This window comes from Drosophila suzukii, chromosome 3, assembly GCF_043229965.1.
Source record: "Drosophila suzukii chromosome 3, CBGP_Dsuzu_IsoJpt1.0, whole genome shotgun sequence".
Classification (NCBI taxonomy): domain Eukaryota; kingdom Metazoa; phylum Arthropoda; class Insecta; order Diptera; family Drosophilidae; genus Drosophila; species Drosophila suzukii.
The window spans coordinates 187,179-214,930 of NC_092082.1; the positions used below are offsets into that span (position 1 = coordinate 187,179).

The 27,752-nt window shown below is 46.8% G+C and overlaps 8 protein-coding genes across 21 annotated transcripts in view; 4 read left to right on the forward strand and 4 right to left on the reverse strand.

The window, feature by feature from the left end:
- Nucleotides 1-96: 96 nt before the first annotated feature.
- On the reverse strand, nucleotides 97-2,039 carry Mtch (Mitochondrial carrier homolog 1). 2 transcript variants are annotated; one of them, XM_017078799.4, is made up of 5 exons: nucleotides 1,898-2,039; nucleotides 1,502-1,804; nucleotides 1,271-1,439; nucleotides 713-1,210; nucleotides 97-650 (listed from the first exon to the last, which is right to left on the reverse strand). In XM_017078799.4, the coding sequence occupies exons 2-5, from the start codon at nucleotides 1,710-1,712 to the stop codon at nucleotides 578-580; spliced, it is 951 nt and encodes a 316-aa protein (XP_016934288.2). In that variant the 5' UTR covers nucleotides 1,713-1,804; nucleotides 1,898-2,039; the 3' UTR covers nucleotides 97-577. The 2 variants fall into 2 exon arrangements, with proteins under 2 accessions (XP_016934288.2, XP_016934289.2); XM_017078800.4 differs by lacking the exon at nucleotides 1,898-2,039 and having other exon boundaries at nucleotides 1,502-1,896.
- A 48-nt stretch (nucleotides 2,040-2,087) lies between these two features.
- Nucleotides 2,088-3,328, forward strand: LOC108013124 (tRNA pseudouridine synthase-like 1). Its single transcript, XM_017078801.4, has 4 exons — nucleotides 2,088-2,280; nucleotides 2,341-2,469; nucleotides 2,526-2,840; nucleotides 2,896-3,328. Exons 1-4 carry the CDS (start codon nucleotides 2,234-2,236, stop codon nucleotides 3,326-3,328), a joined length of 924 nt encoding a protein of 307 aa, XP_016934290.3. The 5' UTR covers nucleotides 2,088-2,233.
- Nucleotides 3,329-3,337: 9 nt separating this feature from the next.
- Nucleotides 3,338-4,091, forward strand: Mkp (MAP kinase-specific phosphatase). The gene has a single exon (XM_017078802.4). The coding sequence runs from the start codon at nucleotides 3,338-3,340 to the stop codon at nucleotides 3,950-3,952; it is 615 nt and encodes a 204-aa protein (XP_016934291.1). The 3' UTR covers nucleotides 3,953-4,091.
- On the forward strand, nucleotides 3,391-10,270 carry Vdup1 (arrestin family protein Vdup1). 2 transcript variants are annotated; one of them, XM_017078798.4, is made up of 4 exons: nucleotides 3,391-3,671; nucleotides 8,908-9,404; nucleotides 9,458-9,640; nucleotides 9,701-10,270. In XM_017078798.4, the coding sequence occupies exons 2-4, from the start codon at nucleotides 8,949-8,951 to the stop codon at nucleotides 10,088-10,090; spliced, it is 1,029 nt and encodes a 342-aa protein (XP_016934287.1). In that variant the 5' UTR covers nucleotides 3,391-3,671; nucleotides 8,908-8,948; the 3' UTR covers nucleotides 10,091-10,270. The 2 variants fall into 2 exon arrangements, with proteins under 2 accessions (XP_016934287.1, XP_016934286.1); XM_017078797.4 differs by lacking the exon at nucleotides 3,391-3,671 and adding an exon at nucleotides 8,076-8,214.
- On the reverse strand, nucleotides 4,063-8,052 carry LOC108013120 (ras association domain-containing protein 10). Of its 7 annotated transcripts, none has more exons than XM_070996453.1 (5): nucleotides 7,811-8,052; nucleotides 5,471-5,870; nucleotides 5,120-5,412; nucleotides 4,887-5,059; nucleotides 4,063-4,828 (listed from the first exon to the last, which is right to left on the reverse strand). In XM_070996453.1, exons 1-5 carry the CDS (start codon nucleotides 8,050-8,052, stop codon nucleotides 4,182-4,184), a joined length of 1,755 nt encoding a protein of 584 aa, XP_070852554.1. In that variant the 3' UTR covers nucleotides 4,063-4,181. The 7 variants fall into 7 exon arrangements, with proteins under 7 accessions (XP_070852554.1, XP_016934283.3, XP_016934282.3 ...); XM_017078794.4 differs by having other exon boundaries at nucleotides 7,553-7,920; XM_017078793.4 differs by having other exon boundaries at nucleotides 7,519-7,920.
- A 1,117-nt stretch (nucleotides 10,271-11,387) lies between the features above and the next one.
- Nucleotides 11,388-12,608, forward strand: LOC108013495 (formylglycine-generating enzyme). Its single transcript, XM_017079378.4, has one exon. The coding sequence runs from the start codon at nucleotides 11,388-11,390 to the stop codon at nucleotides 12,396-12,398; it is 1,011 nt and encodes a 336-aa protein (XP_016934867.3). The 3' UTR covers nucleotides 12,399-12,608.
- On the reverse strand, nucleotides 11,942-14,096 carry LOC108013496 (uncharacterized). Of its 4 annotated transcripts, none has more exons than XR_011604288.1 (4): nucleotides 13,183-14,096; nucleotides 12,825-13,120; nucleotides 12,615-12,747; nucleotides 11,942-12,399 (listed from the first exon to the last, which is right to left on the reverse strand). XR_011604288.1 is itself a non-coding variant. In XM_065864962.2 (3 exons), the coding sequence occupies exons 1-3, from the start codon at nucleotides 13,824-13,826 to the stop codon at nucleotides 12,731-12,733; spliced, it is 957 nt and encodes a 318-aa protein (XP_065721034.1). In that variant the 5' UTR covers nucleotides 13,827-14,096; the 3' UTR covers nucleotides 12,401-12,730. The 4 variants fall into 4 exon arrangements, 1 of the variants encoding a protein (XP_065721034.1); XR_010654116.2 differs by lacking the exon at nucleotides 11,942-12,399 and adding an exon at nucleotides 12,401-12,442; XR_010654115.2 differs by lacking the exon at nucleotides 11,942-12,399 and adding an exon at nucleotides 12,401-12,521.
- Nucleotides 14,097-19,754: 5,658 nt separating this feature from the next.
- Nucleotides 19,755-27,752, reverse strand: part of p130CAS (Serine_rich_CAS and FAT-like_CAS_C domain-containing protein p130CAS) — a 35,768-nt gene continuing 27,770 nt past the window's right edge. For 2 of the 3 annotated variants that reach the window (XM_017078910.4, XM_017078911.4), the window contains exons 3-4: nucleotides 26,186-26,461; nucleotides 19,755-22,255 (exon numbers count right to left, since the gene is read on the reverse strand). In XM_017078910.4, coding sequence (XP_016934399.3) covers nucleotides 20,423-22,255; nucleotides 26,186-26,461 — 2,109 coding nt within the window. In that variant the 3' untranslated portion in view covers nucleotides 19,755-20,422. Of the gene's footprint in view, nucleotides 22,256-22,463; nucleotides 22,603-26,185; nucleotides 26,462-27,752 lie in introns of those variants that run through there. The other variant, XM_017078912.4, reaches the window with a different exon arrangement.

Below are 27,752 nucleotides of genomic sequence, written 5' to 3' on the forward strand. Positions count from 1 at the left end.
AAAAAGTAAATATTTTGGGTTTCCTAAATTACAATCCAGTCTTTATTGTTTAAATCAGATAAAATAACTATTTTCCTAGTAAAGAAACAACATATGTTAAGAATATCGAAGATTTATTTACGGTACTTAAACAATCAAATTTTTCAGTTCAATTAAGAAGAAAAATTAAGACAAATCTTAATTCCACTTGTAGGGCAAAACGATTTATTTTCAAGATGTTGCAGTAAACAGTAACAAGAATCATGCCGCAGACTCCGCAGGATTGGGCAAAAGCTTTAGCTCAACCACTTCATCGCAAAAGAATTCAGTGCTAGTAAGACGCTGAAAGAAAATTAAAACTTGCGTAGGACCAAGCGACCACAAAGGGAATGCAGACACTTCAACACTTAGATGTAAACTTGTATTAACGGAATTGTGGCTGGGTTTGTAGAGACAGAAGAACAAATGCAGTTATCTTGGGATGGAGCTCGTCGTCGTCGAAGCACCATTGAAATGCAGGGCAAACGCAGCTAGGGAGTTGAAGTGTGGACTCCAGGGCCATGGCCAGTTCGGGGTCGTCCAGTCGTGGTCTCGGCGCCTACTGATAACGCGCCAGCTTGGGCAGAGGCGCAAATGAGGTAGGTATAACCGGAGAGCTGATGGCTTGGGACCTGAAAGGACGAGTTTGAGGCGTACTTAGTTACGAAATCCTTCAGATCGAGCCAACACTCACCGCCAGAAAAGAGAGCTTCCGCGCTTGAGCTCACCGCGAACCTGCAAATCGTTCCAACAGTCCACCCAGTTCTTGTAGGCCGGCATAATAGGCGGTTGGCCGGCCATCAGGCGCGAACCACTTACCGCCGAGCAGGTGGAGACCACCTGCAGCGGATACAGCAGGCTGGAAACAGCGAACTGTGTGAAACCAGCGTTGTACTGCCTGCCTAACTTGTCCTTAATGACGTATTTGTTCAGGATGTAGATGGTGGAGCTGCTCAGCACGAGGCAGGCCACATCGCACAGCAGCTTTGGCACCAGACCGGCGAAGAAGCCCGCGATGCCCTCAGTCTTCCAGATCTCGGCAACAGAGCCCACGATAGAGGTGTACAAGGTCTCGCGGCCGACGAACTGCGCCATCATGCGTAGCGAGATCACGTGAAAGGGATGCGAGGCCACGATTCCGCTCACCGTCAATACAATGTCCCGCTTCAGACTCGACTTGAACTGAACGTACCTGCAATAAACAAAAGCAGAAGTTGCACGGCGGTCATGGCACGTGATTCCAAGGACTTGCATCTCCTCCTCGCTGAGCTGGGAGTCGTCTTTTATCTCCTCCGGCTGCTCCAGGCCCAGTTTGTCCACCACCCGTTCGCTCACCACCATGGCCACCAGAGAGCCCACCAGTTTGGGGGCCAGACCGCGATAGCAGCCGTAGAGGCCGTCGACCCGCCGTATGTGGCCAGCTGCGGAACCAAAAAACAAAAACGTTATCCACCTCTGACCGGAAGCGGAACTTTGTACCCACCGTACTGGAAGATGTTCGGCAGCTTCATGATCGGCTTGCCCAGCAGCGACTTGCCGGGCATCGCAGCGATGGGCTCGTAGCCTAGCTGGATGAGCGTCTTGGAGTACTCGAACGGATGCAGGGCTGCGCTGACGCCCAGCCGCAGGCCGAAGCGGATCCAGCCATTGACCTCCGTCTCCTCGCCGTGGGCGTACTCGGGGAAGCCGGCCATTCTAGTTACGTGGTGGGGTGGTTGGGTGGTCTTGGTCTAGTGACTGCTGATGTCGACGGGCAAACTCTGCCGCTTGGAATTTGGATGGACCGCTGTGCGAGAGACGGGAAAGTATTAGACCGGTGGCCCCCCACACTCGGCTTCAAAGTTGTTGGTCTACTTAAAAATTAAACTTTTATTATTACAAAATTCTCGTGACAGCAGTGTGGCCGGGTGCGCTGTTGTTGTCTAATACCCGGAATCGATTTCGCAATCGTGTATCGATATTCGCTGAGTGCAAGAGGAACCAAAATTGCGTTTTTTGTGGAATATATTGACGGATAACTGCCTAATAGTCAGGATAACCTAAGTGTTTTTTATTTGCGCGGAGTTACATAACATGAGCAGTACTCAGAATGGTTAAATTCCCTGAGAAAGAAACAAATTGTGTTGTGTCGTTGGACTTGCACCACCTCTAGAGCTTTGGAACTGCCGCCAGCTGTTGCTGTCCATCTCTATCAGCGTGGGAGGTGCTATATAACATGCACAGGTATTTGCTGAACATTTCGTACATTGGCACGACTTTTCGGTAAGTATTGGTAGAATTCAGTACCTGCCTTTGGCTAAACACAGCGATTCCATCCTGCAGTGGTATCCAGAAGACGGTGAACAAATTGGAACAGTCGCGCCTTGACACCCAGTCGATTCAAGGCTGTTTGGAGTTGGCGCTTCGGGTTTTCCATCCCACAAACGAGATACAGACCGTACTCTCCAGTCGGTAAGTGGTAGCAATGGATGCCTTCTACGGAACCTTCAGTCCCAATTCACTTTCAGCACAGACGCTGGTGTTCACGCCATTCACTCGACGGTTCATGTCGATCTTGAGCGGCCTAATGGACAGCCCTACGACAATGCCATACTAGTGGGAGTGCTCAACCGGACCTTCGCCAAGCAGCGTCTTCCCATCCGAGTGCTGAGCAGCCAGTTGGTGGCCGACTCCTTCCACTGCCGCTACCACGCCACTGGGCGCACTTACTTGTACCGGTTTGCCGTCGCGAAAGATCCGCCCTCGGCAGACGAGAATCTCCGGAACAAGGCCTACGAGGCCTACATACCCGTGGAGGAAATCGATCGCTGTTATTTTCTGCAGTAAGACATCATCGCAAGCCCCAAAATTGGTAAAAAAAAAAAAATTCCTCCACAGATCCCCCAGCTTTGATATCGAAAGGGTACAGGCCGCGGCGCGCATGTTCATCGGCGTCCACGACTTTCGCACTTTTATGAGCGTCAGCCGGCAGAAAGGCCCTAGTCGGGATCACCCCATGTTCACGGTGCGCAAAGTGGACGAGATCAACATTCGTCCAGGTAGATCACTTGCTCTGGCGCCGAACGCCTCTCTGGCATCCGAAACCTACAACTACTGGGACATCGAGATCAAGGCCAAGTCGTTTCTGTACAAGCAAGTAAGGCGCATTGTCGGGGCGTTGATTGCCTTGGGCAACGGCCGCATCGACGAGCGGTGCCTCTACCAGATGCTCACTATTCCCTCGAAGAACTCTTGGGACCATCGCGTGCTCTTGGCGCCGGCCTGCGGGCTCTACCTCTGCCGAGTGCACTACCGAGACACGTTCAACTAAAGCCGCGCAATGATACTGCTGTATGAGCTGCAAAAGCGGCTGGCCAACCTGAGACCCACCGCCACTGTCGTAACCACTCCCACCGGTGCCCGCTTCATTGAGCGGAGATCGTCCGGCAGCGAGGAGGGCACAGCCTCGAGTTCGCACCAGTTGGAGCCGCGTCAATACGGCTTTGTCGTGGATACGAAGCCCGATGCTGTGCCCGCCTGCATTCTGAGCGACTTTCTGTACCTCGGCTCCCAGGACGCAGTCTGCGCGGACAATGTTGTGAAGTACAGGATAACGCATATTCTGAGCGTCGGCATACAGACGCCGGATGTGGAGTGGCCGACGCCAGTGAAATGTAAGTACTTGCCCTGCCTGGATCTGCCGGAAACCGACCTGACGCACTACGTCCTCCCCGTGTCCCTTGACTTTATCGACGAGGCCCGCCGGTCACAGGGTTGTGTGCTCGTTCACTGCAACGCCGGCGTTTCGCGATCCGCCTCCGTGGTCATCGGCTATTTAATGCAACGCCGGGACATGAGCTACGAGGATGCGTACAATCTGGTCAAATCCTGGAGGCCAAGCATTCAGCCCAATGCGGGATTCATGCAGCAGTTGAAGAGGTCCGCTAAAATTTAGGCACATTTAGGGATTGCAAAAAGGAACTTGTTTTGGTGTCTAGCTTTTTTAGCGTAATAAGCCATAGTTGTTGTACCATACAACGCCGTTAACCACGAAACACTCGAGTGTTAAACATAAACAAAGAATGAAATCTCTATTTGGTTAGTTGACACAAATTTGGTACTGATGTTCAAAATACGTTTAACGAGATACTTGAATGAAGTGCACCACAGGTTCCTCGCGGAATTTAAACGAGGGTGCCTAGGTGCTGGATGTCCGTTTTCGGAACTTGCGAAAGTGAATATTCTCTTCTGAGCACGGTTGAGGTAGGAGGATCTGGTGATCTGCTCACTTTGAACATTTGCTTCGATAATCCCTTGTCGGGTACTAGTCGATCCTTCAAGTTCCTGTCCGTCAGTTCTTGCTGCGTCACGCGTCGCCTGGTGTGTCCCATTGAAACTGGCGTTCGATTCCCAGACTGGTGGATATCATCTGATGGGCTTAGTGCCGCTTCTTCAGTTTCCTCGCTTTCAGCGGCAGCGGCTTCTAGATCGCCTCTGGATACCGTTGTCTCGAATTCGCGACCCAAACATTCAAGCACACCCAGCTTCGCTTTTAGCTGTTCATTGGCCGTGAAAAGCTTCCGTTCCACTCGGTGGATATCCGCCACCTGAGCCGCTAGCTCTGTATCGAGTCTATCGATTTGCAGTAGCACCTCGCTCTTCGTTTGATAAGCCCGCTTCACCTGGTGTCTACGCACCTTGGCGTGCAGGCTGAGCAGCAGTTCCTCTTCCCGCTGCAGTTGCTTGTTTACCGCGTGAATCTTCTCCAGCCAATACAGGCAAATCTCTTCCTTGGCGGTGTCACCATCGTTTGGCGATCGGTAGTTCTTATCTGCAAAGAGAAGAAGTGCGCTGTAGTTCTTATATACATGACCCAATTTCATAAATACCATCATCTTGTAATCTCTGTATTTCCTCTTCGAAGTCTTCAAGGTCTGGGCCGTTTTCTTGGGGCTCATCCAAGTCCTTCAGATATGTCTCAAGCAGGTAGTTTTTACCCAATTCTCGTTCACGCGCCCGGTGCTTTTCCTCCTCGATTTTCAAAATCTGTCTGTCTTTCTCGCTGTGGAAAGTCGTCGAGGGAGGTCAGGGATATTAGGAGGTAAAGTCCTGCTTTACTTACTGCAACATGGACATCTGCTGGAGTATGGTCTCATCCTGGGCCAGGATAACGGTCAGCAGACTCTCGTTTGGAGTCATGTGGTGGTTCCTCTGCTGTAGTTTCCGGCTCCTCTTTGGCTGCTTAGTGCTGGTGCTTTCCGCGGTCTTAGTGGAGAGTAGTACCTTGTGCCTGCCCCGCCGCCGGAAGCGCATGCTTCGCGAACTGTCCACTGGACTGCCCATCCCACTGTCCTTATCCGTTGTCGGGGTGTGCTTGCGGGTTGAAATGGCCAAGTGGCGAAGCTGAAGCTGGCACTGTGCGAAAGAAAATAGGGGTGAGAAACGTTTAACTTGATGGGAGCCTTTCCCTTACTTCCTCCTTCGGCAAAGCGTGACGGCTAGTGATAACATCAAAGAGCCTGGCACTGCCGTCCAAGTACTCCTCGTAGTGCCGCTGCTTCTGCACGATGGCAAACTCCTGTGGCGTCTGGGCGGAATGTTTTTGGCTGGGCTCTAGCCCCAGACGAACAGCGAGGGCATCTTCTTTAGGTAACGTATCTTGCTGAACGCTTTTGTAGCTGATTAACGCGCAGATTAGATCTGCACAGGTGGTGCTGGCGTCCACGCCGGATATCCAGTGCTCCTCGCCGTCAATCCAAATCGACAAGTTGTCCGACAGCGAGGATAGCGAGTCGTCGTCTCCTGGCGCTGGCAAGCTCTGGGGCCCAAAGCCATTAACCGCTGGCTCACTGGTCATTGTGTCTGCTGGCATTCTGTAGAAGCAGCGCATAAAAGAGGGTTAGCCAATCAAACTTTTGGGGTATGCAAATCAGATATTGTATAAGACGCGACGAAAACAAAACAATCGGTGTAATTTATGCAGCACAACCGTTTGTAAGCGGAGGAGACAATTGGGTAACAGTTCTTCTCCAGAATCTGGTGCGCCTGCGCAGGTCGCTCTCTCCGGTTGCGTCCGTTAACAACGTGTCAAGATCGGCAATTAGCCAATTGTGCTAATCTGTGGTAACATGACATGTGTTCACGGCATCGATACGATCGTGGACCACCTAGAACAACTCCTCGCCATGTAAACACTGGAGTGGATGACTCATGGGGGCTGTGTTACGGTTACGAGTGCCTGGCCTGTTACAGTTTCAACTTTCTCGCGATACACCTGCCCGACTGAAGACCCAGATTCGACCAACTTTCCGCTGCGACCATGTCTTACCAGCGCGCTCGGCCTCATCGCCACAACTGAGGCACTGCGCGAACAAGTCGGTCTTAAAAGCAACTCCGTTCGGCTAAGAGTAAGCCAGGGAATCGAAAGAAGCCAAGAGCAGGCAAAACAGTGGCCAAAACGCACAGCAAGAGGCCAGCTCTCCACACCACCGATTTGTCGGAGAAACACCTTTTGTTTTTCTCTTTGAGCCTTACTTTGCGGTATCGTGGGTAGGTTTATGGTTGGGACCGGCCACTCCCCACCGCAGTTGATGCTACACCGAGATATTCTTTGCCGCAAGGCCTGGCTTTCGCTACTATTATGAAAGACGGAAGGAGGCTTACTATAATTGCTATAGAGCCGGGCCTTTAACAATGCGATAAACGGAGTCGAGATTTGGAGATCGGCACGGTGGTGCACGGAGCAGCTACGAAACCACACTGACTGCGACTCCAGCTCACTTAATTGTTGGCTACCCGAACCTCCGAGCCCAACTAGTCGATTATCATTTCGGACCGAACAAGTATAGAAGTCTCCATCCGAGGTAAACTAATTTTCAGATACTCTGTACTGCCCAGACCGCAAACGGTATATATATCGAGCCTCGTTTCCATCTGTCTTCATGGTGACGGCTTGGGTCATTATAAGTCAACAATTCTCAGCAATTAAGTCGAGAAAACATAGAAATGGAAAACTCAAGCCATTACCACTAAGTGTCACTAATTTAGTTGGGAGAAATCCGAAAAGAAACTTGCGCAAATCAACCAGGGATATTAATCGTTTTGTCTTATAATCAGCATAGTCTGTTGCGCGAATTATTGGGTTTTCTCCACATAGGATCGGCCCCCCAAATATTTGAAAAAAATCTCTGTGTAGCTTTGATTTACCAGATCAAATGGTCGAGCCTACTAAAAAAGATAACGAGGTATCCAACAGAATTAGCCCTGGGAGCTCTGGGTATAGCCTGCCACCGGCTGCCAAGCCATTCACCGATTCGGTTTTCGCAGTCAGTGCGGTTTCTGTTTTCTTTTGATAGTTTGCTTGGCTTTTGGCCTTTCATTTTCATGAGTTACAGTTGAGGTTCTTCGATTTGGATACCCAAAGACAACACTAAACCGGTATGAATTGCATGCATAATGCATAAATGTGTGCCACTTATTGCATTTATGTCTGCACACGTTCGGTTGACTGTGGATACATACCTGTGGAGCACAGGCTTGGTGTTGTAAGGCTTACGGATTTATAAGTCAGGCATTCCTAGGTGCGACTAAGTCCCATAAGTTGGAGTTTCACCTGCTTGCTCTCGGAGTGGCGACTTTGCAGGCATTACCAAACTTGATTAGCGATCTGCTCGAAAGCTTAGTCGATTTGGTGGGTGATTTGTAGAGGTGCAACTTTGGGAAAGGCGAAATGTTCTAAGGGTTCCTGGTATCAAGTTGCCATTGTTTTGGTTTTGGTCTTTTGTTGCCGGTCAGGCTTGTCCGGTTGAATCACCTGCGAAAAGAGGCCGCATTAAGCGTATCCTGGGAGGCCGCTGGAACGGCAAGCCTATCCATGCAGTTCGCGTATACGAAACATAATAAAAACAAAAGCTGTGGGGCAACTGATTGGCATATTACGACATCTCGGCCTCGGCTCCAGCTCCAGCTGGATCTCTCTCCTCTCCAACGGATCGCTCGCAGAAACGCGCTCAAAACAAGTTGTTCGGTCACCTTCTCAGTCGCAAACTGATGCATGACGATGACGACGACGACGATCAGTTGCTAAACAAACGCTAGCGAGCGCGGTTGAGATCGAGCCAAGTTAACGTGCGCTCAGAGCTAGAACGGGTCGTATCGGATAGGCTTGGACTGGATTGGTGTTCCAATCTGGCCAAAAAAACCTTTGTGTGTGTACAGGTATTCGAAAAGCGATCATTCTTTTAAGTGCGCCCACAATGATATACAGAAAACAATCGATCTGTAGTTAACTACCCAAAAACTTTGATCTGTATTTATACATACATAAGTACATGAATGTGGTCCACACAAAACACGGCATTGGACTGATGGGAATCCGCTTTCCACGAGGAAATTACGTCAGTTTCCTCTTTTGCGTTGGTTTCGGTTTCGGCTTCACAATCCGCAATCCCAACATTGTCAGCCAATGCATTGAACTGGCTCGCCGATTATGGCAGTTGCAGCTTACGGTTTTGGCAAAGATGCACATGCTTGACTCTGGGCCAGCGTTGAGGGCGCGGGCGTGACACGACCCGAGATGCTCTATGCCCATTACCTGACCTTGCTGCGGATGTGCGGCTGTCGTGCTGCATGGCCATGCACGCAGCCATCTCTGGGGCCACGCCAAACTGGTTTTGCTTCCTTAGCCCGCCTAGATGCTACCCACATAAATATGCAAACAAACGCCGTACATACGAATGTGAGGGCAGTGGCAGTCCGTGGTACATGGCCGCAGACGTAGCCAAGTATGACGGTTGGGTATAAGTGTTGTCATTACCGAACCGAACTGAAGCCGAACCGAATTGACGCATGCGCGACGGTGCCAAATAATTGCAAACGCTAAACTGACGACTTTTGTTGGCTTTTCCCCAGGCACACGCAGCCGATGAAAGCTGCAGCCAAACGGAGCCAAGATGCCGCGCAAGCTGCTTAAATTCCTGATCATCTTCGACAACACCTCCCTGCTGTACTTCCCGGGCCAGTTCCTCTCCGGACGCGTGCTGATCGAGTTGCAGGACGAAACGCCGGCCCTGGGTCTCCACTTCCATGTGGTGGGTGAGGGCGTGGTGCGCAACGGTCGGCGACAGGAGCGGACGTACGACAAGGAGAACTACATCGATTTCCGAATGCGACTCCTGGGGGACGTGGACCAGGGCGGTCCAGCCATACTCTCGCCGGGAATACACAGCTTTCCCTTCAAGCTCGGCCTGCCACTGGGCCTGCCATCCACTTTCCTGGGCCGCTACGGCTGGATTCAGTTCTACTGCAAGGCGGCGCTACGCGAGAATAACGGCATCATCCACAAGAACCACCAGGTCTTCATCGTGATGAACCCCATCGACCTGAACCTTGAGAAACCCATTTTGGCAGTAAGTAGCAACACCAACTCTTCTCAGTAAGGAGCTCACCCTCGCTCCTTCAGCAACCGTTCACCTGCGAAGTGGAGCACAAACTGGGCGTCGTCTGCGTGGGCGGAGGTCAAATCAAGTGCAGGGTGTCCCTGGACCGCGGTGGCTATGTGCCTGGGGAGAACATTCTGGTCACCGCATTCATCTCCAACTACAGCAATGTGTCCATTAAGCGCACTAAGGCGTCGCTCACCGAGGTAGGTTCCAGCTTCCATTGCAGCATTGACTCGACTTAATTCCGAATCTTTTCCCTACAGACCATCGAGTATTTGGCGCGCGGAAAAGTAGTGCAGACTGAGAAGCGGGAGCTGGCTGTCCTTGTTCGTGGCAAGATCCGTCCTGGGGGCAAGGATGAGTGGCACAACGAGCTTTACGTACCGCCCCTGCCGCCAACCAACCTGCACGGCTGTCACCTGATAAAGATATCTTACGACGTCTTCTTCGTAATCGAGCCAAAGTCCATGGAGAAGGAGATCAAGCTGCAGCTTCCCATCGTGCTGGCGACCTACCCCTTCCGGCACTCCGGAGATGCGGCGAATGCCAACACCTGGCCTGAGTCGGTGCTGAAGCCTGACACCCACACCCACTATCCGTCGACGCTGCCCATATTCCGGCCCTGGCTGCACGAAAAGCCCACCGAGGCATAGCCTCCGGGCCCCAGGCTTCAGGTCCACCGTACATCATAGTTTTGTTAACAACGATTTGCGCCATACTCTAATTTAAACTTATTTAACTCGTACGTACCGTTTCTAATGTGTTTACCCTGTGCAACTGTGGCTTAATCGTTTCTGAACATTTTTTCATGATTAAACAATGTAATTAATCAATTTTCAATTATTTCTTAATGATTAAACATTGGGAAATTTATTGAAACATTGTAATACAAAGATGCATAGATTCCAATAAGTTACATTTCAAAACTAAAGTAAGCTCACATTTGATCGAGCTTTCGTCAAAACTTGTTTATGCAAAATTTCTAGCATACTTTAGGGGATCCGATCAAAAAGCACTTACTGACAGAAGCTCGCATCCTATTGGTCCGCCAATAGGATTCCCTCGTTCGGCAGCCATCTTGAAAAAAACAGCTGATTGCCAGACCCGTGCTCCGATCTTTGGGTACTTTCTAAGCTTTCTGTTCGCCTGGTACATCGAAATCACAATTGCCTAGCTTGGCTGCGAAAAATGTGGGCTGGCTTGATCGCAATTCGATGGGAAAAAGTAGGATTCATTGCATTGATGACCAGGAGAACAGAATTCACTAGTAGGTGTCTGAATTTAGATTGTTCCCATTGTCAGGGTCGTAGGCAGATTTTGGCTAAGGGGGTTAAATGGGGGCCCTTGACCCCCAAACCCCTCTTTCTGCGGACTACGCCTCTGTGTGCCTTGGACAGAACTAACGGTTGTTTAAAGAACATCCCAAATTTTACGTGGACGCTTACTAAGAATTATGTTCGCCTGGTGTTTTAAAATGAAAAATCTTCGATTTGCCAACCAACAAACTCAATTTTTTCCAGTCAAACCTGGTGATTTATGATTTTGAAGCACCAGGCGAACATAAAGCTCAGAAAGTGACCAACGATTTTAGCAGGTTTCTGGCGATCAGCTGTTTTATTCAAAATGGCTTCCGACCAAGAGAATCCTATTTGCCAGCCAATAGGAAGCGAGCATTTGTCAGTGAGCGCCATTTTAATAAATCCCCAAAAGATGCAATTAATTTGGCAGCGAAACAGACTGAGCTTAAAAGTATGCTACAAGTTTAAATACGCAAGAAAATAGTTTGCCTTAAAATTAATTCTTTCGTTTTTAAAATATTAGCAGTTTTTTAATGTATAGACAGATATTTTTTTAATAACAAATAAAAAACTAATCCTATCATCGATAGATCCCTTATCATCGATTTCAACAGAAACATCGAGTCATCGCCATCACTAGCTAATCCGCAACATGAAAACAATTCCTATTTTTATCTGGATATTTCTGTTCCATGACGCCTCCAGCGACTGTGGCTGCCAGAAGCTCGACCGCAACACAACGCCCGATGGGGAAAAGGCGCCGCTTCCAGATCAAGTGTGCCAGCAAAGGGCGCAGGGTGCAAGCCACTACCGGGATTACTATGGCGAACTGGAAGCAGAAATCGCGGATATGTCGCTCATTCCAGGAGGAAGCTATCTGTTGGGCACCGACAATCCGCACTTTCCGGCCGATCGGGAAGGTCCGGAACGTCAAGTGAAGCTGGAGGACTTCTACATGGACAAGTACGAAGTATCCAACGACGCCTTCGCAAAGTTTGTTCTGGACACCAACTACACCACGGAGGCCGAGCGCTTTGGCGATAGTTTTCTGTTCAAGAGCCTTCTGAGTCCATCGGAGCAGAGGGAGTTGGAGGACTTCCGCGTGGCTAGCGCCGTTTGGTGGTACAAGGTGGCCGGTGTGAGCTGGCGCCATCCCAACGGCGTGGACAGCAGTCTGGAAAACCTGGGGCGACATCCGGTTGTGCACGTTTCGTGGCGCGACGCTGTGGAATACTGCAAGTGGGTGGGGAAGCGTTTGCCCACCGAAGTGGAATGGGAGTCCGCATGTCGCGGCGGCAAGGATCGAAAACTTTACCCTTGGGGCAACAAGCTGATGCCCAGGGGCGAGCATTGGACAAACATTTGGCAAGGCGACTTTCCCGATGGCAATCTGGCTGATGATGGCTTTGAGTTCACCAGCCCGGTGGACACCTTCCGGCAAAACGTCTATGATCTGCACAACATGGTGGGGAACGTCTGGGAGTGGACCGCGGATCTGTGGGATGCGAACGACGTGAGTGACAACCCGAATCGGGTGAAGAAGGGTGGTTCCTACCTGTGCCACAAGTCCTACTGCTACCGGTACAGGTGCGCGGCCCGATCTCAGAACACAGAGGACAGCTCGGCCGGCAACCTGGGCTTCCGGTGCGCCAAGAACGCGTAGGCTGTGATCGCTATAACATTTATTTACTTTGTAAAAACAACGTTCTATAAGATATACATTTTATGTACAAAATCTACATAAACGAGTAAGTTAAATTTAGCAGGCCAAATTTATAGGCCAGTGCTGAAACATTCCACATATGACATAAAAAAGCAATCAAGATGTGGACAAAGAGACGGGAATAAAAAACCATTATCAAAAGTAATAAAAGCTTACATGTTACAGTGTGAAGTTGGATTTTCAGTGGCGTTAATTCCCCACATTTTTCTTCTAAGGGCAGCCCATTCTGCCTTCTTGTGCCCCAGTGAAGGATCAATCACTAAAGATTCTGGCTAATCCCTCACGTCGCCTGAAATAGACGCAATAAAATATAAAATAACAAGTCTGTGATAGTTCTCTTATTACGATGCGGATTTCATGACTCACTGGATAACAATCGCATTGCTGTGGTTCTCATTATGTTAGTGCCTAACCAGATAGTCGTATCATTTCCTGTGGGCGAAGAAAAAGCATTTGGGCCTGTTGGGATACGTGGCGTTCTATGCTCATATCCAGGCGACAATTGCGCTGCGTTGTCTCCAGGAACGCGGGCATTAGTTCTTTTGCATCGTTCTCTCTCCCGCCGTTCTCTCGCCCTCTGCCGTCGCATCTTGGCCAAGTAGTCTTCATTTGGCCTGGGTGGTGGATCCGGCATGAAGGGCATGGGTAGTCCCTCACGCCGCCTATAATGGTAGTGCAAACGGTTAACTAACCTGTACCGAAGGTGTTCCCGCTATTTTCTTACGATGCGGAGCAGGTTGTGCACTGGCCATTACTGTGCCGATCCCAAACGGAGTTCCTAACCAGATAGTTACACCAACCCTTTGTGTGGGTGTAGATAAAAAACATGGCTCGCTTGTACGAGGCGTCCTGAGCGCATTTCTGGGCATGTTTGACCCAGCCAACATTTGTGGTGCGATGCCTCCGACAGCGCGGACACTGTTTCCAAGCGCGGATCTCTTCAGTGGTCACCCAGCGGAGCGTCGAAGGCTTTCTTTCGACGTGCACATCGTCGTCCTCCCCATCGTTTGCGGTCGCTTCCTGGGGATCGTCCGCAACTTCAATGGGTTCGTCCTCCAGAGTCCTGGCATCCGTGATGGACAGAGGGTGGCCTCCTGATTCGCCTAGTTCGGGCGAATGGGTGTGGGGGATCGTTTCAGTTTCGGTGAACGGGAACGGAGGCCACTGTTCCGAGTAGATGTAGTAGTGTGCATTTCCATAGACGCAAGTTCCGTGGCTCTCTTCAAGAGGAATGTCTCCGAGAACGCCACAATGGATGCACTTCATCGGCGGTGGCTTGTGGCAGCAAAAACAGTGGCTCACAGCACCTCTGAGGCAATGAGAGCCAGCGTTTTGGGCAGCACCACATCTACAGCAAGCTTTATTCATGGCAATCTCCAAGAAACATAACTTTTCACTGCAAGTGTCTCGGGTTGAGTCAGCTACATATCAGCACACAAAAGTACCCTTCAATTGTGTGGGTACTTTGCAGTATTTTCGCAATGCAACCTGCTTTTCGCGCCAAAGCTGTCCAACAACTGATCCGCGGATTAAGATCGAATCTTGCTGATCTTGAAAAGCCAGCATTTTTATGCCTCTATTTATGCAAAATGCATTGCAGGTTGTACTGCTTGTACTGCAGTTTTGAAACCATTTGGAATAGTTTCCAAGTCTTCTTGCTTACCCATTTTAGAAGTAGAATTACGCGCGAAAAAATACCAACACAACCATAAATATACCAAAACCATGATCATGATAAATGGTCACGCTGGCAGGGGCAGCTTGATAGTTATCGATACCTAGCCATTGGCGCCAATTTTGAATGTCTCACAGTCATCAGATTGCTTATGCATTTGTTTTCATATTCAAAATTCATCAGAGGGATTTGAAAAAATGTTGATCATGTTAGCAGTGTATTAGAGAGGTTCATAGAATAAGCTGTATGCCGATGACTATTTAGTATTAATATCGTTTACATGCTAACTTCCGCATTTATGTACCAATTCCGATATTCCGATTCAATGTAAAACTAAGTTAAGCTAATATATTATGATAAGGATATTGAAAAGAGCGGAGAACGGTCACACTGCGATATAAGAGAGCTAGCGAGCACATGTGTAAATTTAAGCCAGTATAAAGAATACAAATAAAAAGTGAAACAGAACGGCAATAACAACTTCAGAAGTGGGATTGACACCTTTTTAAACACCCGCCTACATTTCTGGTTATCTGAGGACACACAGTTTTTTTCTGAAATGGACAAGAAACAAATTGTTGAGTGGCTACAAGCTAATGAAATCTTGTTCCCAGCAAGTGCAACTTTAAGGCAATTGCGCAAGCTTGCGTTGGATGCCGGTTGCCAAGAAGCGGCTGATATCCCGGAAAACACATTGGAGGAAGAAGACGCCAAAATTGATATACTAAGTCAAGGAACCGCTAGCGAAGACATACACATACACACATTGGAAGAAGAAGAAGCATTGCTTGACGCCGCCATAAGGGTGGCTGAAAAGAAAAAAGATATTGGCCGGATTGATGCAAAACAACAACAAGACGACAGATGACATTAGAATGGTAAAGCAGCTCATGGTCCCGTTTTCTGCCACTGAAAATGAGGAAGCTCTTAAGTGGATTTTGGATTTTGAGAGAATCTGCAGAGATGTTAATGAGTGTAAAAATTTTCAATTGCGCTGCGTACGAATGCTTATGAAACCGGGCACAGATGCGGACTTGTTTGTGCGTGTTGACCGATCGAGTACTTACGACGAATTTAAGAAAAACTTTATAGAAACATTTGGTCATGGCAGTTCAACTGCTGATATTGTATTGCTGTTAAAGGAAACCATTTTTAACCCTGCGAAGAACACCGTTATGGGATACATACTTCTTATGGAGGAAATTGCTATGCGTGCTAACATCGACGAAAAATTGACAGTCCAGTTCATCATTGATGGTTTTCGTGATCGTTCAGCCAATATCGCCCTATTGTACACAGCTACAACAATCGGACAATTGAAAGAGTTGGCTCGGAAGTATGCAAGTCTAAGTAAGAAGTCGCACAATTTTTCCCACCGTGCAGAAAGTTCTGGAAATGAGCGGAACACAATCCGCTGCTATAATTGTTCCGCTTATGGGCATTACGCTTCGTCGTGTACTGCGTCGAAACGCGAGAAGGGGTCCTGTTTCCGTTGTGGATCCCTCCAACATATGCTGAAGGATTGTCAACAGAAGCCTACAATTAATCCGCGGATGGTGGGCGGAGCCAACAACCAGCCGATTCGAGATGACGAAGAGGGGCACAATATGTTTATTCCGATTGTTAACCAGGTAGGAGTATATTTTTACACTGATTGTCAACAGAGGCCTAACGTAACCTTACTTTCTGCCATGTTTGATACGGGAAGCGCCATTAATTTAATTCAGCACGCTGCGATTCCTTATAGTAACTTTAGCGATGTATTGTTTCCGACGGACTACTGTGGAGTTAATGGATTTAAAATTAAAACTTTCGGGAAAATATTTGTTAGAATTATTTTTCAAAACAGAGAAGAAGAAATTTCATTTTTTGTTGTACCCAACAACTATGTTGCAACTAATGTTCTTTTAGGACGTAAGTTTTTGGAAAAATTTGGAATAAAATTGATTTTTAAGGATAAGATAAAAGAAATTGTAGAATTGCATTTATTTAAGAATATTGAAGCATATCGAGACAGTGAACCATTGAAGAGTTTAGTGAATATTGAAACATATCGAGACAGTGAACCATTGAAGAGTTTAGTGAATATTGAAGCATATCGAGACAGTGAATCATTGAATAGATTGAACATTGACAGTGAACCATTGAAGAGTTTAGTGAATATTGAAGCATATCGAGACAGTGAATCATTGAATAGATTGAACATTGACAGTGAACCATTGAAGAGTTTAGTGAATATTGAAACATATCGAGACAGTGACCCATTGAAAAGCAGTAGATTTGAAGAATTATGTAATGAGAGTAAAATAGATAGTAATGATAGCATACCATACATATATAGTATTGATGTATTTAAGGATGATGAAAGTATTGACATTGACCCGAAGTTAAGCGATAAGGATAGGTGCGAACTAAATGAAATAATAAGATTAAATTACTTAAATTTATCCAACATCCCAGCTATCCAACATAGCTATGAAATGAGACTAAGACTTAAGTCGGAAGAGCCTGTACGATCTGTACCAAGAAGACTTTCATATCAGGAAAAGAAAGAAGTAGATTTAAAAATTGATGAGTTATTGAAAAAGGGATTCATAAGAGAAAGCAATTCGCCCTATAGTTCCGCTATTGTACTTGTTAAGAAAAAATCCGGAGAAAAGCGTATGTGTGTAGACTATAGACAACTTAATAAGATAACCATTCGTGATGGATACCCGCTTCCCCTCATAGATGACTGCTTAGAAAGATTAGAAGGAAACAAATATTTCACACTTTTAGATTTGAAAAGTGGATACCACCAAGTGAAAGTAGCAGAAAGTTCAGTGCAGTATACAGCTTTTGTAACACCCTCCGGTCAATATGAATACACAAGAATGCCTTTCGGACTCATGAATGCACCCGCAGTATTCATGAGATTTATTAACTTTATTCTGCAACCTTTGATTCGCGAAGGAAATGTAGTAGTCTATATCGACGATATTGCTATAGGTTCGAAGACATTGAATGAACATTTTACGACGGTAGGAAGAGTTTTACGAATTTTAGCAGAGTACCGATTGGAAATTAAGGTAAGCAAATGCCAGTTCGCTTACGAAAGCATTGAATTTTTAGGGTACACACTCAGTGGAAAAGGAATCAGTCCAAATTATGAGCACACATCAACTATTAAACATCTTCCGATACCAAAAGATCGCCACGGAATGCAAAAATGCTTAGGATTATTTTCGTACTTTAGGAGATTTATTCCGGCATATTCAAAAATAGCGAAACCATTGCAAGAGCTCACAAAAGTAGGCGCTAAGTATGAACTCAGTGAAGATTGCATCAATATTTTTGAATATCTTCGGGAGAAATTAATTTCATTTCCTATACTATCTTTGTACAACCCGAACCGAGAAACTGAATTGCATTGCGACGCAAGTAGCGAGGGATTTGGTGGAATCTTATTGCAAAAACAGGATGATAGCAAGTTCCACCCAATAGCCTACTTTTCACAAAGAGCAACAAAATTAGAGGCAAGATATGAAAGCTTCAAATTGGAAACTTTAGCTGTAGTCTACTCATTACGAAAATTTAGAATATACTTAGAAGGAATTCCATTTAATATAGTGACAGATTGTAATGCAGTAGTATTATGTTTAGGAAAAGGACGCCTTAATTCAAGTATTGCCAGATGGGCTTTAGAGTTGGCCAATTATAATTATACCCTTAAGCATCGTAGTGGAAAATATATGACACATGTTGATACATTGAGTAGATACCCTTCAGCCTTAAATGAGAATTTTGAATATGAACCTGTAGTGAATATTCAGGGAAGAGACAACAAAGATCAAATAGTTTCAGTAATTGACAGTGACGACATTAATCTTCAGCTTCAGATAACGCAAAATAGGGATAGTATTATAGTAAAATTGAAAGAACAATTAGAACTTGGAATTGTGAAGAACTTTATATTGAATGATGGAATTGTTTATAGATTAGGTGAGAATGATATTGAACTGTTATATGTACCAGCTGAAATGGAATCCCATATAATTAGAAGAGTTCATGAAAATTTATGCCATTTAGGTACAGAGAAATGTTTAAAGGAAATAATGAGACATTATTGGTTTCCGAACATGAAATCTAAAATAGAAGCATTTATTGGAAATTGTTTAAACTGTATCATGTTTACGGTACCCACACATGCGAATAATCGAACACTACATAATATACCCAAGCGACCAATTCCTTTTGATACATTACATATAGATCATTTTGGACCATTGCCCTCAGTCATATCGAAAAAGAAACATTTGTTAGTAATTATTGATGGATTTACCAAATTCGTTAAATTGTTTCCGGTAAATTCAACGAGTACGAAAGAAGTTAACATTTGTTTTTCGAAATATTTTCAATATTACAGTCGACCACGTAGAATCGTAAGTGATAGAGGTACATGTTTCACGTCATTAGAATTTGCAAAATTTTTATTGGAAAATAATATCGAACACGTTAAGGTAGCAACTGCGTCACCTCAGGCGAACGGCCAGGTGGAGAGAGTAAATAGGACTGTAAAAGCGATGCTAGCCAAGATAACTGAACCAATTAAGCACGAGGATTGGAGCAAACTCTTAGTTAAGGCCGAATATGCCATTAATAATTCAATGCATTCAACTACGAAAGAATTACCCTCAGTGTTGTTATTTGGAGTTCAGCAGAGAGGTTGTAATATTGACGCATTAACAGAATACTTAGATGATAGAAATGATATACCACAGTGTGATTTAGTAAATGTCCGCAAAAACTCTTCAGATAAAATTGAACAGTGTCAGAAAAGAAGCAAGGAATATTTTCAGAAGAATCACAAAAATCATGTAGAATTCGCAGAAGGCGATTTTGTTGTAATGCGAAACATTGACACCACAATTGGTACAAATAAAAAATTTGTGCCAAAGTACAAAGGACCATACATCGTTAAAAAAGTTTTGCCAAACGATAGGTATGTTGTAAGTGATATTGAAAATTGTCAAATTAGCCAAATTCCCTATGATGGAATTGTAGAAGCATGTCGGTTGCGGAAATGGGCAGATTGGCGTAATCAGTGTGAAAGTAACTCCTAAAATGTTAATCTAATACTTATGTCTAATTTATTTATAACTAACCAACTTTGTGCACATATATATCATAACTATTCTAATTAGCTTATACGTACAGATACAAAACTAGAAACTCACGATCGAGGACGATCTAATTGTCAGGATGGCCGAGCTGTTAGCAGTGTATTAGAGAGGTTCATAGAATAAGCTGTATGCCGATGACTATTTAGTATTAATATCGTTTACATGCTAACTTCCGCATTTATGTACCAATTCCGATATTCCGATTCAATGTAAAACTAAGTTAAGCTAATATATTATGATAAGGATATTGAAAAGAGCGGAGAACGGTCACACTGCGATATAAGAGAGCTAGCGAGCACATGTGTAAATTTAAGCCAGTATAAAGAATACAAATAAAAAGTGAAACAGAACGGCAATAACAATCACAAATATCGTCGCTAGCAAACTAGAAATCTATTAATATAAGCAAAAGATTAAGGATTGCTAAAAATAGGATTAAATATTCAAACGCCATGTGGATTAAATTTTATGTTATTTTATTCCAAGTGTATAGTTGTCGCTGGGGCTGGTCTCGAGGGGCCAATTCCAATTTTGTTCATATAACATACAGTTTACTTGGTAATTTATGATTTATGCGTGTATTTTCGTATATTGCTGACTATCGTCGCCGCAGCACAATGCAAATGTTGAGTGTAAATCTTTCAGATTCTGACTATGCAAGTACTATATATGCGTGCTTTATCTAAGCAAATGGTTATGTGGTAAGACCTATCCTAGAGTATACAAAACTACGCTGAAATGCTTCACTGATACAACATTGCTTGTGCGCATGACATGGGAAGTATGGTAATATGCTAATTTACAATAGTCGGAGGCTAGGATGAGCTTGCTATGTACAGAATCGAAGACTTAGGCTAACCTGGTTGTGGGCTCTGGCAGGGATCGGTTGATCGTGACTGCGGTGCTGTGCATTTTCAGATGTTTTGCTCAAAAATATCACAATGCAAAATATAAGCGACAATCGGCGCTGTTTTCTGGGGATCAGGAGGATATGCCAATTTCAGATATATGGAACATCTGTCAAAGCGTGGACAAAGCTGGAAGACTTGGCTGCACGCCTCTCAGCTAATACTGGGCTTGGGATCGATCGGATCGGGCTGGGCTGCCCGGGTTGGCAGGACTTCTCTTCAGGCGCCCACGCCCGCCGCAGTGGAAAGATGCACAGCCTGCAGCATGACCGCCTTCAGTTCCCTGGCCAGGCTATTGATATGCACCACCGAGTCGACCATCTCCTGGACCGCACTGCCGCTGGGGAAGTGCGCCGCCGCCTTCTTCGACTTGGAGACACAGGTCTTCAGGGCGTCGGAGAGGGCGTTGGTGCAGCGCAGGATCTTCTCCCGCAGCGCTTCCTTTGAGATGTTTCGGTGAACGTTGTCGCCGATGGTCACTAAATTATGGGCGCTAACAACCACAAACTTTCCGTAGGCAATGAAAAACTTGGGGGGCTGGTTCTTCTCCACCGTCTCCAGGAAGGAGTCAATAGCCTGCATCAGGTTGCCCATGTGCGTGGAGATCTGCTGGGCATAGTAGCGCACCAGCTTCTTGTCTTTGTCGGTCATCTCCGGTGACTTGCAGGGCGTCATGGGTGCCGTGGGCGTGGTGGGAATCGATCCAGAAGTGCCGCCCATGGCCGAGCTCTCGGCCGTGCGGATCACCGTATCGAACTGCGTCTTCAGCCCGGCGGGAATGGCCTCACGCAGCGCCTGGTTCTTTCGGGCGGCCGCGTCCTTGGACTCGAAGGCCACATAGTCGTAATCCTCCAGCCACTCGGCACTTCCACGACTGCCCTCAACTGCTCCGGTCGCACCACCTACATTCTGTTCCGCGACCAGTTGTCGCTTGAAAAGTAGCGAGGCGTTGCCCTGGATGAAACTGGTGGTGGAGCGCACATCTTCGGTGAGCGTCTGGGCACAGGCCATCAATTGGTCCAGTGCGTCAGGTGGCCGGCAGCCGTGCTTTTCGTCGTTTCGGGAGAGTTGCTCCACGGACCAGCCGCCCTGGGCCTCCAGGGATTCGGAGGAGTCGTGTATCAGCTTGTTGGCATCACGCAAAGCTCGCACCAAGGGTCTCAACTTGAGGGCCAGGTTGCGATCTTCCGATCGGGTGGCATTGCCCAGGGCTCCCTCCCCGAACTCGGCCAGGTCGTGAAGAGCTGTGCGCAGACGCAGGGCAGCCAGTTTCAGCTCCATGATGGCCGGCTCCAGTTGTGCACGGGTGCGCCAGTTGGGCACCACAAAGCTTAGCAGCCGGCTGATGGCGGCAGTCGTCTGGTGCTGCAGCTTGGCCAGTGTTTCCAGCGCCGAGCTCAGCTCCAGCGGCAGTTCTTTGGAAGATGTGACTGTTGCGGGAGTGGGGACCACTCGCTGCTCCTGCTCCTGCAGCGGGGGCAGCGGGAAGTCGTAGGCCAGACCGCTCTGCTGGCGACGCACAGGAAGTGGATTGCGACGTGGGATGTCGTAGTCGGGCATGTTGGCCAGCGAGGAGCGGTTCGAGCTGGAGAAGCTTAACGAGAGGCTGTCGTTGGTCAGCAAGGAGGAGGCGGAGCTGCTCGGCGTCATCTGGGACATCTGCTGCTGAAGTATGCTGCTTCCGGAGATCAGAGGCCGTGGCACATCGTAGGACTCCTCCTCGATGGAGGCGGCCACGCTCTTGAGCGACTCAAAGCGGGCGCCCAGGCTGGAGCCGCAGGTCGGAGTCCTTGGCGGAACGCCACTCCTGGGACTGTCGTAGTTCAGCGGCACGGGCGTGGCTGGCTTCGGTATGTCGTAGGTCTCAAACTCGCTACCACTTCCGTTCTGGTGGGGCCCGGACATCATGGCTAGGTTCTGGTAGATGCTTTGGTTGCTATAGATCTGCTGCTGGTGCGGCGTGTCTTGGGCTGCTCCTGTCCCAGTTCCAGTAGCTGATCCTGGTGAGCAGTTGTAGATGTACACATCACCGTGCCTCTGCGGTGTGATTACCTGCCGAAGAAGCGGATGGTTAGAATGGGATTTCCGAAAGTTTGGGTGGCTTAGTCACCCGAACACTACTACTACTACGACTTCCCCCACCCCACACTGCCTGTTCGCAAGTGGCTTATCGATTTTCCTGCCCTTCAAATCTGGTACCCTTTAAAAAAAAATCTAATGGAATCCTGCTCTATAGTGAATCAATCTGGGCGTGGCTCACCTTCTTCGCTCTACTCCTCCGGCTCGCCTGCTTATCACATCTTGTAAAAATACACTAGTATCAAAAATGGGCTATAAAATAAAAAATTCCGGCTTGGAAAAACGTCGCCGTCGCAAGGTAAAAACCAGACTGCGACTGCAGCCCAAAAAGAGCTGAGAAAGGTTAAGGAAAAGTCGGGAAAATGGTTGGGAAATTTTCTAACGCCTGCGCAATGGTCTTCTGGGATATACAGGGACAGTTCAAAGGGGTTCATTGTCAAGGTAAAGTGCGGTAAATTCCAGAAACAAAAACTAACTAAAAAACAATAATGAATGCAATAATACCAATTTAACAAAATTTTCAAATTACTCATGTTTCCTAAATTAAAATTCCATTGGACAGGATAAGGGTGAGAGCTTGACTATATTATTTTGCTACCCCCTAAAATAGTTCGATTCCATATTGGGTTGCCATATGTTGGCATAGATCGATGACATATTACTACGATGGCATATGCCAAAATTATCAACATTCGGTAGGCCAGGCTTGCACCGCAGAAAAGCCACGCCCCTCGAAATGAATCGATTCCTAATTAGTGAAGCCGTTACGGCAGGAAGTTCCCCCTTAAAAGAGGATCGTTTGATGGCGGAGAACTTCTACCTGAAGCGGACTGTCGCGGTGGCAGGACCTCACCCCAATATCCAATGTCCTTTGCTCGGTTCGGATCGCCTTTGTCTCAGCCCTTGAAGTGCCAATTGTCGCGTAACACGAGTCAACAAAGTGCTCAGTAAAATGCCAAAATAAAAGCAAACAGCTGCAGCTGCGGATGAGGATGAGGACCCGAGAGCTGTGGAGAGGGTTTCTGGACGCCATCTATCTAATCGGGAAATCAGGGGATCGGGGCAGCTGATCCGAGTCGGCGACTGGGCATTTGAAGTGCCCACAGTAAGTCTCGGAACCAACTAGACCACCTGAAAGTAAGTCAGCCTCAAGAACTGCAATCAGTTGTGCAATCCTTAAATGGAACAGGGCCCAGCAGGAGTCATCCATTGTCTTTATGGGTTTGGTTTCCTGGCGACCCACATGCTGGGACTCTCTTTTCCCAGCCGATTCGCGTGACTTTTCCTGCTGGAAACTTCTTCTTTGTTTGGTTTAAGTGACCCAAATGAACGGATTTTCCAAGGCATATATCAGAGATTTGTATATTTTTGACACATTTGGGGCACTTCATGGGTTGGGCCGGTCGAAAGAGACAGACCATTAAAGTCCGGCCGGCAGGTGTTTTGCTTTCCTCGTACGACTGGCTCAATTATAACTGCCTTTTGATGGCCCACAGTTTGAATTCCCCACAAGCTATGAAAAAATTTCAGATTCTGGGAGTGTAAATATCTCTTACAACACAAAGAGACATGTTTTTTGTTCTCGTTTGAGTTCCAAGCCCGAAAACAGTAGCAAACGCGAGATAATCATCTTCAGAGTTTCGAAGTTCGTTCCCTGCATTTCAATGTTCCTTCAACATATTCTGAGCTGATCATTGCACACCTGCCCCCGTCGAATCCGAGGAGGGCAAGTAGAGGCCATGTTAGGCCCACGCATTTCTCGGGTTCTTTGTCTGATCAAAATTTTGGCATTTTCTCACGTACGAATCCAAACAAAAAATCAACATTTGTATGAAAAATGTTAATCAGGGGCAGCGGGAGAATCTTTCTTCGAAGGGACCTGCTAGGAAAAAGTCCCGAGCCAACTTAGGGGAGTAAAGAAATGTCGTTAAGTCGACCTCGCGTGTGGGACCCAACCGGTGGAGATGATTTCACCGCATTCACTGTGAATCCGCATTGCCGGGCCAAAAGGAGCAATCCTCCAGTCTTTCCGACTTTGGTCACGCACAAATCTCCGCAGAATCCGAAATAAAAAAGAGTTACTGTGGCTGCTTTGGCTGCATTTTTAACCATTTTTGGGCAGTAAAATAAAAATGACATGTTTTGCTCAAACACAAAGTCTCTTTCTCGCTCGTTTTGGATCTGGCCATAAATCTTCATTGGCCATTGGCCGGTACAGTGCATTTGGCCACCTGACTCGGCTTGGTTTGGCATTATAGTCGGTGCGTGACGGAGGTGGAATGGCTGCATCGAGTGGAGCTGTGGAGCTGTGCAGCTACGAAGCTGTCTGTCTGTACGTGGGCTCAAGGAACTCGAAATTGTCACACAATCTGGCGGCGGCTGCTGCCTAACGGTGCAGGCGAGTTTTCCCCGCCAGCCAAAGAGCATGCCCATGTGGGATGACCGAGGTACGGATACCTGGCCTCCACTGCCCAGCGATGGCGCAACCTCAGCCGCGAGACATTTCCGTTCTCAATTAGCTCGAGGTATGTCGCTGGGCACAGGCGTTGTAGAAGGTGAGGTATTTATAAGTCCAAAACTCAGATTTAAGTTGATCACTTAGCCATTTGCTTCATAGGCATATACATATTCCTGTCGAACCTAACCAATGATCAAAGCCATTCCCATACATCCCATGGAAATGGGTCAACGGTGCTCCACTCAAAACGGGGAACCTCTTCCACTTTATGCAACCGGATGATGGGTCAAGTGCATGTTCGAAGCCCGTCCCCACATGGCTTTTGACGCCTTCGAGTGGACAGCCTCGCGTGGTGAGATTTTCCCGAGTCAATAAAATCGAACACGAACAAAAGGCAGCATTTAGTGCTTTTAGCTTTAATAGGCAAAAGGTTTCTCCAAATCTTCGCCTCCGACGGCAACTCTCCCAACAACAAGTAATTTGCAGTGGGGCAGTCAAATTGCTGGCTCTCCTCCAGTTCGAATTTGAATTTATGGTTTCACTTGCCTCCAGTTAAGATTGATAGCTGCCGATAATGCGAGGAAATGTTTACGACTCTGTAATTTGGTTTTCATTTTATTTGATTTGCCTGCGAGTCAGTCAGTCAGTCAGCGAGTCGGCTGGGAAAGCGAAAGTCACTACACGCCATCCATGGATGTGGGCGTCTGTCTGGGTTGCCAAAGGTCAGCGAGCTCTAGGGATGCGGTGGTAAGGTCGGTCAATTAATCCGGTCCGTCGGATGACACCACCAAGTATTTTGATGGATAATCACTTCCACCCGATCCTGGAATACTAGACCTTCCTGGCAACCAGGATGATCACAACCATCTATGATCTTTCTCTATCAATCTTGCAGTCGGGCTCTTTCGGTGCCAAATTGTTCGTTTCCTTTAATTTGCAAATCAAATCGAATCAAAGTGAAAGAAATGCAAATAAAACGCATGTCCAGCTGACAAATTGGCAAATTACGAGCCGTATGCAAAGGAGAAACCAGTTGGACAGCTGCGGACCCCAAGAGGCTATCCCCGTGAACCGACGATCGGCACTCGCAACTCTTATTAATTGCACAATTACGACACGCAGTTGACGTGGAAAAGGCAGGGGATCGCATTCGCATCGTGGAGATGCAGATGGATGAGCGATGGACCCCTCAGAGCGTAATGATGGAGCGACGTAGCGAACCGCAGGAGCCAAGAAAATACTTTCTTTCACTTTCCCGACGAAAATCATAATTCAGTAGCCGCAAGAGGATGTAAAATTGGCTAAGAAACGAAATCAATTAAGATGCACTTCCTCCCGAATCCCAGTTCCCTGCTCGCTGTATGTTGTTCCCTGGTTTTCAAAGGCAGACGGAGCGGAAAATTAAGAAATCGACAAGTCATCCGGGACGAGGACGACCAACCTACCTTGTTCGGCGAGACGTGCCACGATCTTCTCGTTCCGCGGTGAGCCGCCGTGGACTCCGCTCCCGATCCTCCGTTCACCCCTCCCGAAGTGGAGTTCGAGGACGAGGCCGCACTGATGATGGAACCGTTCTCGTAGATCTCCGCCGAGCAGATGGAGCTGTTCAGCGTAGCAGTGCTGGCCGCCAGGGACGGAATCGGGGAGCTGGCCGGCGACGGGGAGAAGCATCCAGAGTCGTACGAGTTCAAGACGCGCAACCGGTTGCCCGGGCAAAGACCCTGAAATATACGAAGAGCAATGGGGAGAAATTTAGATTTAATGCCGAATTTAGGATAAAATTAATTAACGCGTAGAGGAAAAAGATATGGAACAAACTAAACAATGTAACTAAAAACACACCATCTTGAGAAACTTTTGCAATTCTACGCCTTTATAAATGACTGAATGGCTCATTGATCTCAATTGATTTTGATTGGCTTTTAATCAACTCAACGCTTTATGAATTATTAATGAAAACATATATAAATTAATGGAATATATAACTCAAGAGAACTAAAAAAAATGTAAGGAAAAATAGTGCGATCTATCTTATGTTGGTTTTAGTTACGAGACATATTTCGTGTCGTTTTTGAACGACTGACATGCTCAATGCAAGTTTTGACAGAGATTCGTGCGATTCTCCAAAAATATATGCCACATCAAAGCCGACAGAAAATCTTGTCAACATGTGTTTCACCTAAAAATGTATGCCGAAAGTTGATTGCGTTTTTTTGCCACTGTTATTTATGTTGTTGTTAATATTTATGCCACACGTTGTTGCTCTTGTCGGCACTCAATTGGCCGTTTTTGGGTTAATTGTTTCCATTAAAAAGCTGCCTCTACTTTTTAATTAGCGACAATTGCCCGACATAGACCGTATCGCCATGGCGTTCAGAGGTATCCATATCGCGCCTGGCACTTTTGATTTCCACTTTGATATATGTTTTGACACCATCATCATCGTCGACCGCCCCACCAATGAGGTTGTTTTTATTTTTGCGGCGCCAATTGAGTTGTTAATTAAAAATTGCTGCCGAACGACGTGCAGAAATTTAAAATTTTGCTTCAGTTTGAAAAGTGGTTTGGTCTCAGGCATTGGGCTCTCGGCTTTCTTGGGGGGAGTTGGGGTGCTGAGTGAGTATGGGGCTTAATGCCTCCCCCAAGGGGGAGGGTTCAAGGCTGCCCGGGGCGAGCGATCGCGCTGAGATAATTAGCAAAATCGAAAATTGAGGCCAAAGACTTGAATGGAAATAGGTGCGATTGATAAATGAACATACGACTAGAAAGTTAGTGAGCGGATAAAGCCAAAAAGATCTTCGAAGTAAGACAAAGCATAACTATATATTTTAAATATTTGACTAAATTTCTTTTTACGATTTAAGAATCGATCTTTCTGTTGTAAATCAAGTATTCAATTTGTTCGTTCTGTTTTGTTTTATTGACTGACGCCTAACTATGTTTCTACTTCAATCGTTATCCCTCTTTTAGGTGTAAATAAACGTTCCTTAATATTAACAGATCTAACCCAAA